General features: G+C 47.2%; 1 protein-coding gene across 2 annotated transcripts in view; it reads right to left on the reverse strand.

Annotated features, from left to right (window-relative positions):
• LOC119374947 (uncharacterized) overlaps nt 1-13076 on the reverse strand; it is a 369109-nt gene that overhangs the window by 53918 nt on the left and 302115 nt on the right. For both annotated transcript variants that reach the window (XM_037645145.2, XM_049410916.1), the window contains 3 exons: nt 9369-9521; nt 8915-9091; nt 7949-8042 (listed from right to left, as the gene is read on the reverse strand). In XM_037645145.2, coding sequence (XP_037501073.2) covers nt 7949-8042; nt 8915-9091; nt 9369-9521 — 424 coding nt within the window. The remainder of the gene's footprint in view (nt 1-7948; nt 8043-8914; nt 9092-9368; nt 9522-13076) is intronic.

Raw genomic sequence — 13076 nt, forward strand, 5'->3', positions numbered from 1 at the left:
TCCCGTTACGCCCTCTCCTAGACTATTTTTGAAGAGTGCGTCTTCCTTCTTCTAAACTCTTCAGAACAGACGTCAGAAGCGAGTATTGTTCGAAACCAAAAGGAATGTCCATAAATCGTCCGGACTGAAACACTCTGACCGTCTAGTGGTTCGCTTTTCCTCTGCGACCACTGGTGGTAGCGTTTGCGTTGATGGATACTTTCGCAAGAGAGCGAATGTTTGCACCCTTCATAACTAGAAAAAGTCGATCCTTTAGGGCCAGCCATGGGCCTGCAAATCCATGGGTCTGCAACTCTTTGCTCCATCGTTTTTTTCTTCACCCTCTGTAGTCATTAGACTCGGGCGTTGAAAGCCTTTGAATGACTGCTGCGTTCAAACGAAACCGCTGGCCACCAGAAAGAGGCTTAATACTTCTCAAGAACGTAAGCTGAGAAACATTCTTTGCTGTGTCAGTTACCTTATACTTGCATATCTACCATGCTACCATGCTCTCTACCATGCTAGCCAGAGCTAGAACACACCTATAGTAGGTGAACTATTAGCTTGCGACACTTTGTAGAACACACTGTAGAACGCATTGTACGTATAGAACACGCAGTAGAACACATCGTAGAATCAACACGTTGTAGAACACGTTGTAGAACACGTAGCAGAGCACGTAGTAGAATACGCAGTAGAACACATAGTAGGACACACAGTAGAACACATAGTGGAACACATAGTTGAACACGTAGTAGGCGAAGTACGCGCTCGCAAACGAAAACAAAATGGCAGTCGTAACCGAGGAAGTATGACGCTGCCGTCGCAGAAAGCAAGTCGAGAATCGCAAAAGCAGGTCTAGCTAAAGTTTGCGCTGAATTCTATTTGTCAAATCCGATAACAATGTTTCGAGCGAGGCGCAAGATTCGACGCCTGGCCGCAGTCCGATAAACGCGCGCTATTTGGCTCGCTGCAGTGATACCATCGCGTTTCCTTCGCCCAATTTTTCTAGAAGCGAGAAGGAAAAGCTGTCCTCGTTGCTATTGGTGGCGGACGCAGAAACGTACACCGCTAACGAGATAAAAGCTGCGTGGGAGCAGTTCCAGTAAACGCTCATGACCATAAAGAGGCCGGAAAAAAGTATTATAGCGAAGACAGCGGAGAACCTTATGCATAGTTAGGGGGAGCCGTACCGTAAGAGTCTGAAACCACGCTAAAGACCTTCATTGTGTCGTCCGGCCGTTCGCAGCGGTGTATCGTGGGTACAAGCGGCTGCATAAAGGTTGCGAGGAAACGCTTAATGAAATTTGTTACTCCCCAGAAAAGAACAAACAAACAGGATAACAGCGTCGGTCGCTAGCGAAGGCTCGGGTCTCTATAGCTAGGCGGGGAGCCGGGCATTTGCATCGATTAGCAAGGGACGCGGCCACAGCAGCGATATGGTCTCGAGGTTCGTGCTTATGGTTCTGCCCTTGCCGTATCGCACGGGCTGTCATTGTGGTAGCGCCGTATCGGCCTTTTGTTGGAATAAGCGTCCGCGCTGCGATCGAGCTCTTGCCTTTGTCTTTGCGGATGTGGGCGCTGCACTAAAAGCGAGTTCTGGCCCGCGACCCGGGCTCGAGGCAAAGGGCGTTATACACACACGTACGCAAAACACACAGGCTTCGCGATTTTTCGGGCGTTCCAGGAGGGAAAACTAGGGCGCTGGTTATTATGCGAACTTCAGCCGTATTGTTTGCAGTTTGAACGCCGAGCAGAGCGCACTGCTAGATATTACAATTCCGTCTTGCATTTTTCGTCTTTTATTTCTCCCAACCATAACATAGGTGATTACTGCCTAAGCTTAAATGCGAGCACCACCCTCAGTACGACGGCTCGCCTGTCATTCATCTGTACAATAGAGTAGTGCTTGGTGGCTTCCGTTCAAACCATAGGCACTTTTTCGCTGCTAATATAAATGCCTCCATGATCGGAGGCATTGCAAGCTTTCTGCATCTCACCTGGTTTTGCACTGCCTCCGCTATCGGCCCATCTTTGACCAAGCGACGGTGTCATGTGATGACGCCATCACTTGATGTCACGGTATGTGACGTCATCTTAACGTCACGATGACGTCACAATTTTGGTGATCTGTGACGTCATGTGGTGCCGGAATCGCGCGATGATTTTTCGCATCACTCGTGTTGACGCCTACGCCGCGGGATGCCGCCGACGGTGACTTTTCGCGATTGCTGAGGCATCTAAGGCTCTCGCCTTAATGGGCCACAAAGGCCCGCGTGAGTTCCAACACGCGTGAGTTCCAACGTCAACGTCTTCTTCATTGACCGCTCCACAGAGCCACGCTTCTCACGGAGGGCTCTAGCAGTGTGCCAACATGATCGAGGAGGGATTTGGGGTTAAACTAGACCGCGTGTAGGAAAAAACAAACAAAAAAAAACCAAACAGAAATAGAGAAACCCAGTGAACACTGCAGCAGACGACGAGAAATGCAGGAGAGCAGACGAAACTGGCAAGCATAAAACTGGCTCAGTGGAACAATATTACGACTTAATGAATGTAGGAGTATTTTTACAGCGAAAGCTGTTATGAGATCACAACAAGAGCAGATTTTGGCGCCGTAGTTGTCCGCTGCCGCCACCGGTGTCCGTAACTGCTTTGCGCGAAATAAGAAAAAGAAGAAAAAATATCCAGGATAGAATGGGATTCAAACCCGGGCCCTCTGCGTGACAGTTGAGTATTATACCACAGAGCCACGACAGTGCTTGAAACTGCTTCGCAAAAAGACCATATACATGCGTCATGTCGGGCAAGGAGTCGCGTTTATATACGTAATATTGTGTGGAAGAAGTGTAAAATAACAACCAGGCGTCAAACAATGCGAATTGCGCAACGAATGAGTCGTTCAATGCGTCCACCCCATTACAAAAGGCTCAGCCAGAGAGAGAGAGAGAGAGAGAGAGAGAGAGAGAGAGAGTATAGGAAATGTAGGGAGCCATAATTCATTATCGTCATCAGGCACGGCGCAAGGCGCGCATAATGACTTAAAGATGTGTAGCGGGTACCACGCTTCTCTGCAAAATGACGAACATTGGCATAGAGAGTGCTTGTCTACTTCACAAAAAACTATGATTTCTGGCGTAGTGGGTGCCTTCCAAGTGTACTGGTATTAGTTGCCCCAAGAGCGTTTACAACAAGCTCTAGAAAGGCCGCTCTTCTAGCTTTCGCTGTGGCTGTGCTGCGTGTTCGGCGCAGGCCTGGCGATTTTTTTCCACAGTAGATCATCAGAGCGTCTACAAATATGGCTGCCTCGCATGAAATCCAGTGTGGAAGAGCTCACTAGAGCAGATTTACGGTTACAGACTATCTTACGAATTGGTTTCAGTGGCGCCATATTGTTGGGCTGCAGCCTCGCCGTTTTGTATCTTGAACAACTAAACGGACAGTGCTACTGTAGACGCATACGCATGGAAATGGTTGGGGTGGTGCATTCGACGTTTCAAGGCCTTGTTGATTCACGTCGCAATATATATATATATATATATATATATATATATATATATATATATATATATATATATATATATATATATATATAAAGGAAGGAGGAGGAGGAAGAGAAGGAAAACGGAAAGACATGGAGGTTAGCCAGTTTTCAGACCGGCTGGCTACCCTGTGCTGGGGAAAGGGGAAGGGGGAGTAAAAGATGATAGAAAAGAGATGTTACAAAAAAGAAGAAAAAAAAAAGAACAATAGTACGATAAACGACACTGCTTAAAGGGGCCCTCCAACACTATTCAACCCCCCATTTTTTACTTGCGGGTTGCGTAGACTGATGGCTGGGGATAATTTTAGCATAAGTTTAAGCACCGATATCAAATTATTTAGTATTTTAATCACGCGTTGAAGTCGCTACATCGCTGCTGACCGCATCAGCGCGTAGTGGCGCTTGCCAGAACTATTGCGGGCGGAAATGACGAAGATGGGCGCTGGCCTATGATTGGATAAATGTAACGTTAGAAGTAATAACGGCGTTGCATCAAAGTTGAGATTACTATTGTGTTTCGTTTTTCTTTTCTGTGCTTTTTCAATGAACTCCAAATAGCCGCCGTCGCAACAAAAAATATCACTACAACCACAAAGTACGACAGAGGCGCCGGTTGCCATTTCGCCTCTGGTTGCTCTGGCTTTCTTTTTTGCCTGCGCTGGTCGGATGTCCATATGAAACGCTTGCCCCTCTTCCTTCTTTTTGCGTCTGTACGTTTGCGAGCTGCCTCTTTCCGCATGTGCGGTAGGCTCATGATTGTTGTTGAAACGGTACAAGTAATCCTCTTCGTTGAATTGTTGTCGCTGCACACTTGTAACTCGTCGGGCTGCTCACCGAACAACCCGCGTACGGGCGACCGTGTTTAACCGCCCATGCCGCTCCACAAATTCCCTTCTCAGAATGAGAAGAGGGAATGACATGGAATGTCGTTGTAAGGAACAGCAGACAAAGCCTCCCCAGCCTCGCTACGAAGCAGTAGCGCCCGCTCAAGTTCTGACAAGTCAGGAGGAACCACGTTTGTTACTATGGCAACGACGTCAACAATACGTTGGAAAGGAGAAGCAACAATGGTGTGCGAGCTTCCCCTACGTAAGAGCTTTCAGCCCATTTCATTGGAGCGCCATCCGACGTCACAGCAGAGAGTGAAATGTGGTCACGTGACCCCGCGAAAATCGAGTTGAGGGCAGGCATTTTTTTTCTTGTATTTTGAATTTTCTAAATTGAATAACTTCGTACTGCGTGCCGCTATCGCTGCCGTTCTTGCTGCACTAGTTCGTCCGTACTTCAGTCTACGCAATCCACGAGTAAAAAATGGGGGGTTGAAGAGTGTTAGAGGGCCCCTTTAAAGTCTGTCTATGAGACTATAGTTTTGCGCAAAAAGCGCAACAACGCTTTCAAAGCTTTCTGTGCCGAGGATGGTTTCCGCCAGTGTCCTAAGATCTTTTCCTCCGACAGTGGACGATTCTCAAGTCTACTTAACACTTTGGACAGTTCTTCTCTTGATGCACTGAAGCGAGGACACTCACAGAGAAGATGGGCGATTGTCTCCTCGCAGCTACAGTCATCACATGTCGGGCTGCTGGCCATTCCATTTCGAAATGAGTAGGCCGAAATGAACAGCCCAAGGTGGCGGCGCTCATGTGTCAAATCATATATATGTAACGCTGCTGTAAAAACATACACAAACAAAAGAGGCGCAGGGTTGCAGACCGTCACGCGCATCTTCTTAAAGTAAAAGCCAAATGACGTAACGCAAGTAGATCTACGGTGAAATGTGGAAAGCTTGGCCCGGATACATAAACAACCAGTTGACCGGTAACATTAACATCAATTCAAAATCAGCCTTTCGCCCTGAATGCGTACATAGCTCCGCATGGGAAATATGATATGTGTGCGACATAAACTAACTCATCGTGAGAGGTCTACCTCTGGTTCTTGGGGTAGCAGACGACATATATTTGCAGACTGCAAAATATGTAGCGCGTTGCCAGTGCACGAGCTGCAAGGATCAAGCAAAAGACGTGAGACGGGTGAAGAGACGAACAGTAAGCAAAAAAATGAAGAGCAGAGTTTAGGAACAGGACTGCCACGACACCGCTCAGCGAAATTGAGAAACGGTACTTTCCGCGAATTCCCGTAAGACGTTTTAAAACCGGTTCAGTCGTTCATCGGATGTCTGTGTAAATAATGCCGGCGATCGCCGGAAAGGAAATCTGACACCGGGACGTTCATAAATACAGATTTTACGAAAATAAACGAAGCTCACGAAAAACTCAGTGCCATAAGACGTCGAGCGGTAGCAGCAGTACCAAAACGATAAAGAGCATATAACGAAAGAAAAGGTGCACTATATAATAAACTACCACACCATATAAGCAGATGATAATAAAATAAAGAAGAGCAGACGACACGCGTGGCGACGCGACTGTAGCGCCATCCCTCTCTGCCACCACCCCATTGTGCGAAAGCAAATAACGTGTGTAACGCGCTCCAAAAACCGCCGACATAAATCGCCCGCGTTGGTTGGTTTGGTACAAGAGAACATGAAGGAAGCCAGGCTTGAAAGCGCCCCCACCTCCCTATTATTATTATTTTGTTCAAGCTTTCCGCCCGTCCACCCTTTCCCGCCTGTTGCTTATCTGAACGATGCAGGCCGCCGGGCGTCGGAGAATGGGCTTTCAGTCGCGTCGTTCCCTAAAGAAATCCCATTTTCCCCGAGAGTTTTCTAAGATGACGTCACGTCTCGGAGCTTGGTGGGAGGGGCGGGGGGGGGGGGTTGCGTACCACGGGGAATGTTGCGTGAGCGTACGGAACGCCTAGAGGCGTAGGGGACATCGCAGGAGTCTTTAAAATGGCACACTGCGTTGGCGCGGGTCGACTGGCTGATATATAAGACGGGATCAGCTGGCATCGTTTAGTGCAGACTTGCAGAGTGGAGGAAAAGGCGGCCAGCACGGAAAGGCCGAGCTTTCTGATTATATTTGCGAGAAGGCGAGTGCATGGGGATGCAGCTAGCTTTAAGAGGTCGGAAACTGAACCGCAATATAATACATATTAACCGTCCCGAATTATAATGGTTTATATATATATATATATATATATATATATATATATATATATATATATATATATATATATATATATATATATATTATATATATATATATATATATATATATATATATATATTTGTATATATATGCGTGTGTATGTATAAGTGTGTGTATAAATGTACGCATATGTGATGCTACTCCTCTGCCGAATTAAAGGGTTGTAGACTCGTCAAGCTGTTCGATGGCAGCTTTTATTCTACGATTCCTCCATCTGTATTTGTAACTATACAGGATGGCAAAGTGAACAATTTTAATTTCAATACTGTTACAGCGCAACGATCTGCAGATGGTGTCGCATGTAAGTGGCTGCTGAATGCGTCTTAGAGATGTACCGATGGCGAGATCTGACGTGGCTGCCGCGGAGTTCACGCAGGTGTTCTAGAAGAGTGGTCCAAAGAACGCATTTCAATACGCTTGGATGGATAGCTCAGCCGTGACAGCAGTCGTTTCTCCGTCTTTCTTTCTATTCTCCATTTCCCGCATGGAACCCTGACCACAGGTCGCCAGAATAAGTCATGGTTCGACTCACTCAGACTCAGAGGTATTCGGATATGTGTTGTGAGTTAATTTTGTTTACTTAACCGACTTATGCCCATGACCAACAGACGAAAACACGGTGAGCCTTAAAGTGGTCACGAACCACCCCGCGGGCTTGGTGGGAAAACACATCTTGCGGACACCGCTATGAACTCTCAGCGAAATTTTGCTGTGGTACGCGGCAAGGAGGGTGTCCAAGCGGAGCGCAGAGTTGCCATTTTCTCAGATGCCCTCTTTTCATACATAGGCCTGTGCTCACTCTCTTCGGAGCTGCCGGTGCCTGCTGTTTGACGTCGAACAGCAGGTAGCATGCTACTGGCTAAAGCAAACTTAAACCGACAGCAGCGTTTGGATCAGATACGCTTCTCGCCACGGGCAGCCGCCACGTGCCGGCGCTGCGCTCTATAGTCCGCTAACATTACACAGTGAGCCACACTCGCGCGCCGGAATCACAACGAGAGAGAGGGATCACGCGCGCTCAAAGCCATGGCGCGCTGTCGTAACTTCTTTCCCCCGTGCCATCCTTCACTGTGCAGCTTCCAGCGCGCTCGTCGGGACGAGGGATGAGAGAAAGCGCTTGAAGCGTGTGGCAAATGCCTGTAACTCCGCTCGTTCTTGACGGATTCGATAAATTTTTGCGGCAATCGATTCGTGACACAGTAAACTCCAATACTGAGGTCATTCGATGATTACTTGAAGAAGTGGTTCATGACTCGTTCAATTCCTCCACAAAAGCACTTGAGAACCGGTGTGCTAGGTTGCATTGCACACTCACCGAGTCCGGCTGGTCCGTAGACGAAGAGGCAGGCGTCCGTTCCGTTCACGACAGCCTGAACGAGCTCGGTCAGGGCGCTGGAGCACACCTCCGCCTGTGAAACCAGTCAAGACCGATGAAGATTATGAGATAACTATTTTAACCGATTGTAGCTGAAGCATTGTAAAACTTAGTTACAGCCTTAAAATAAGAGAAATCGAGTGAAGAGAGCTGGCTTTGCTTTCTGACTGATTGCCAGATACCACGAACAATTACATTCCGATGAAAGCAATGTTGTTAGCATGCGCCTGAATATGCCTCCAATAATTACTGCGCTATTTATTATCATGCCTTCGCAACCAGTGATTAACGAATCTTTGCTTACTGTATTATTATATGTATTATTAACCTCATAAAAGCCGTCAAGTTTCCTGATATATGGTATTCTTTTTTTTTTCTTTCACACGCGGCGACAGAAGATTTCGGGATACGGGCTCCACTGCAAATTTGTATTCCTGCTCTGATAATGCAAGACGTTTTCAACCTAATAGACATTTGTGTGGCTCGCAGAAGCTACTACAGCTGGAATGCTTTAGCTTGAGACCATGTACCTAGGCTGAGCGGTAATTTATAATACTTTGCAAGGGTACTACATGTCTCTTAAAGTATTGGCTAGAGATTTTAACTAGAGACTATGTACTGAGGCGAAGCGGGAAATCATAATTACTTTTTCCCAAATCTAGTGTGTGAGACAACTTCACTGACTATCCTGCAAATTGATGGCCTGGGTCTAGGCCGCACCGGGGGCGGCAGAGGGACCTTGTATTTCGGTAGCTTCCCGGGCTTGCTGGATCACTCATAGTTGGACCTGGAGATCCGAACTAGTCAGTGCCCCATAAAGTTTCATCACTCGGAGCAGATTACCGAAGAAACGTGCATAGGCGTTCCATAGGCAAACGACATTAACTATTTTTGCGAAGAGCGTACCTGTGTAGCGTCCTGCGAAAAGACGGCGTCGAAGGCGAACATCTTAGGCGCGGCAACACCCGTAAGTCGGGCAGGTGCGGACGATGGCGAGCTCGGAGTGGTAGCCTCGTCACCAGAGGACGCCCTGTCTGCACTGCCGCCGCAGCTGCCGCTTGATGTTGGGTCGTACAGCGTTACCTGCACGTTTGATTTGGGCAAGAGCGGGAATTCAGTGGCCAGAAGAAATTATGGAAGCGTAATATAATAATTGCTGGAGTGTTTACGTTTCAAAACAACGACGTGATTATGAGGGACGCCGTAGTGGACGCCTCCGGAAATTTCAACCACCTGGAATTCTTTAACGTTCACATAAATGCAAGTATATGGGCCTCTAGTATTTCGCCTCCATTGAAATGCGGCCTTGAATGAATGAATGATCAATCAATCAATCAATGGCGACAGAAAGAAGGCTCACCTGTTTCTTGCGCGAGTCCAGTTGCAGAAAGCTTGAGGCACCACCGACCGAGGTTCCGGGTTCGTGTGCCGGAGAGTGCGATGGCGTCGAACAGGACGACGAAGACTCGCCCCCGCTTACAGCAGCAGGACACACTCGCAGCATCACTTTAACCTGCCAGAGAAGGAAATTAAACAACATATAAAGGATGGTTTCGAAGTTGGAATAGTTGGTGAGCGGGGCATGGTGAGCGGGCCATGGTTGGCCATGGCATACAGAGCACGAAATGACACTCGACCACATCTGCCTGCCCGGCCACCCCTCCGAAGAAAATTTCTGCCTACGCCCCTGATCCGAGCCTAATAATAACTGTCGTTCAAAATTTAATAAAATGCACAATGCGTAAAAAACTTATGTCTCTGACAATGGTTCCATCCTGCATTTCGGCCTCACTCTCATGAACTATTTGGACATGTCACGGTATGCATGAACAGAATACAGATCCCCTGGCTGGCATGGAAAATTAGAATCATATTTGTTATGGCAATAATGTAGAATGCGATAAACAGTAGGTGTGTTTTATTCAGCTAGTTCTTTACAGTACGCATTGGCTTATGAACTTATTCTATAAAAATACAATCAAAATATTTGTTACGCACCAAAACAGCATTACGTCAACTCTGAACCATAGCAACGAACATTGTTCGACTTCTGTTTTTTTTTTACCCTGCTTGGTAAGTATCAAATGTACTGGCATGAATTGTAGTATGAATAATATTATGATGCAAAGGTATTCATATTGTTTCGTATGGCATGTAGAGAGATAAGTGACGTGCGGTAGGCAGGAAGGTTAACTGAAAGATTCCATCTCCTACCCTGCAATGGGAAATGTATAAGAAGACACAAAAAGATGATAATAAAAACGAATGTAGAGTTCACAGAGCATAGCACTGCACAAATGATAGGAGATACAGAGAGTGCCAAATTTCAAGTTTAGAAGTCATCTATTTAATCATTTTTGGTAACGGTATATAGCCAGAAACTGAAGGGATAACTAGAAAAATATCTGTTTTCCGCTTCAAGATTTCTGTAGTTATCATTTCAGATGGTGGATGTACCCTTATCAAGTACCACGTACAAACTCGCCCAACAAGCCACTCCTTTCTTAACGCCAGAAAACACAGAGCAGAGGTTTCAAATTGAAGAGTCAGTGCTCGTTTCATTGGGCAGGACACAGCTTTTACTACAGGCATCAACAAGGCAAGCAAGGACAGTACAGGAAGAAAAATAGGTCATCAATCAGTTAAACGCCAACTTGTCTTTGCAGTTACCCTATTTTCGAAAGGACAAAAGAGACTTTCCTCAAAGCCTGTTCCGTTCATTACATCACTTCCGGGATCGTCTGTGCTGGTAAACACGCGTAATAGCCCGGGAGCGAGTCAGGAAAGCTTTGGGTTGCAGTACGAGATTGACCTCTTTTGTCTCGGCGTCGTAATGGAAGGAAGGTCGAGGCACACAAACAACACGAAACGACTCACCGCGTTACTAAACGCTTGAGGATCGAGTAATAGAGTCCCTGAGCGATCCCACTTTCCCCCGAACGATGGCACCCCAGGATTGTGTTGTGCGCGGAGTAATATAACGGGTCCCACGATATCTCGCACGACGCACATTCGAGACGATGTCCCCGTATAACTCTTCCCGGTGAAACGAGTGGGACCGTCACAAAACAACCTCACGTGATCGAGGGACAAGCGGACGGAAAACAAGAACAAGAAAAAGAAGAGGGGAGGTTGGTAGAGGAGTTCGGGAAACAAGTTGCGGGAGTACAACGGCTGAGGCCTTTGTAGGAATGGGATGGAATGAGAGTCATCCGAACTACGTGGGACAGACGCCTACTACGGCGATGCTCGGAAAAGTTAAGGAGGGGACGTCTTTTCTGGGGACGAGATTTCAACAGTAGTTTCTTTTTTCCTGGCTACGGTTTTGAGGCCTGGCACGCTTGCGCGAAGTGCGAACGCCAGACGCGCGTGCCTGTACGAGGAACAAACAAACAAACAAACAAACAAACAAACAAACAAACAAACAAACAAACAAACAAACAAACAAACAAACAAACAAACAAACAAACAAACAAACAAACAAACAAACAAACAAACAAACAAACAAACAAACAAACAAACAAACAAACAAACAAAGACAATACACGAAAACGAGACGGTGTCTTAAGAGTGGAATAGAGGAAGTCGAGTACATGCCCGGAAGGAAATAGACCGAGAGGAAGTCAGTGCCACGGCGCGCGCACAGGAAGAACGGAAATGGAAGTAAAAAGAAAGTGGAAGACGTTGATGAAGGCGGGAAAAAGACGGGCCTTTTCCCCAAGTGCAGCCATAGCATAAGAGCGCAGACCCGCAAGCGTGCTCTACCGCTTCGTCGCCGTGTCTTGCGAGGAAGCCTTCTTTCAAGGAGCATCGCTGGTTTCCCTCGGTCGTGTTCACGAAGTGCGTTCGAGCCATTACGGCAGATGACGATGAGACGCACCCACGGAAAGCGAGCGAGGGTATATAGTAGTGGGAGCGACCTAGGCGCCCCGTGGCGGCCGTAAGCGAAAACAAATAAACCGACTCGGGACGCCCCAGACAGTTGGGTACGAAGAACGCGATCACTTGTACTCAGGGCCGCTTGTATCCGTCGCATTCCTTCCTAGCCTCTTCGTCTTCTTTCTTGTGAGAGACAAGTGCCATGCTATTGCTCGCATTATTGTTATCTCTCTTCTAGGTGGCGCTGTTGAACCTACTATTGTAAGGAAGACAGTGGGACGACTCTATTGTTTGGTTTAGTACCGGCCCGTAGCGTTAATAAATCGGGGCCGCATAAAATAGCTAGGCATTCTTCTTTAGGATGTACAATGCACGTGCCTCGGCTTGCAGGCCGAACATTGTTCCCGTGTTGTTTATGGAAGGCCAAGTCAGATTGGGCTCGTGGATTGGCTAGGCCCAACGGCTTCCAGGGCCGTTACGCGTTGGATGAGTCCACTCGAAAAGAGACACACGGAGGCTGGGAATGAATGAGCAGGAAGTTACTGGTTAGACGAAGAGAGACAGAGTGAGGCGAAATCGATGATAGTTCCGCGTTGGGCCACGTGACCATAATCGAGACCGCGCTTGCTTGGAACGATGGTGAGACGGCGCAAGACAAAAGACGACGCTGGGAGGGGAAGACGCAGCCATGGAGGACGTCTCATGGGACGGCAGAATAAGGCTCTGATCTAAGAGGCAACTGAGTAGCCGGGTGCGGGGTGGACAGAGTGTAGGTTTGTTTGGTCGAGGGGAATGCACCGGGAACAGAGGGTGTGTGGCGGATTGGACGATACCTTATTGGGAGTCCTTGTTAAAAACGAGGAACTCAAAGGCATACTCTTTTCTTGCTGGCGACTGAGCGAAGTTCTCGGCGCAGTGCCGTTTCGGGACTCCAGGGCCAAGTGCCTGCGCAGTATATTCCTAGTCGACGAATAGACATAGATAGATAGATAGATAGATAGATAGATAGATAGATAGATAGATAGATAGATAGATAGGACAGACAGACAGACAGACAGACAGACAGACAGACAGACAGACAGATAGATAGATAGATAGATAGATAGATAGATAGATAGATAGATAGATAGATAGATAGATAGATAGATAGATAGATAGATAGATAGATAGGACAGACAGACAGACAGAC

Source organism: Rhipicephalus sanguineus, chromosome 11 (genome assembly GCF_013339695.2).
Source record: "Rhipicephalus sanguineus isolate Rsan-2018 chromosome 11, BIME_Rsan_1.4, whole genome shotgun sequence".
In the NCBI taxonomy this organism is placed as follows: Eukaryota; Metazoa; Arthropoda; class Arachnida; order Ixodida; family Ixodidae; genus Rhipicephalus; species Rhipicephalus sanguineus.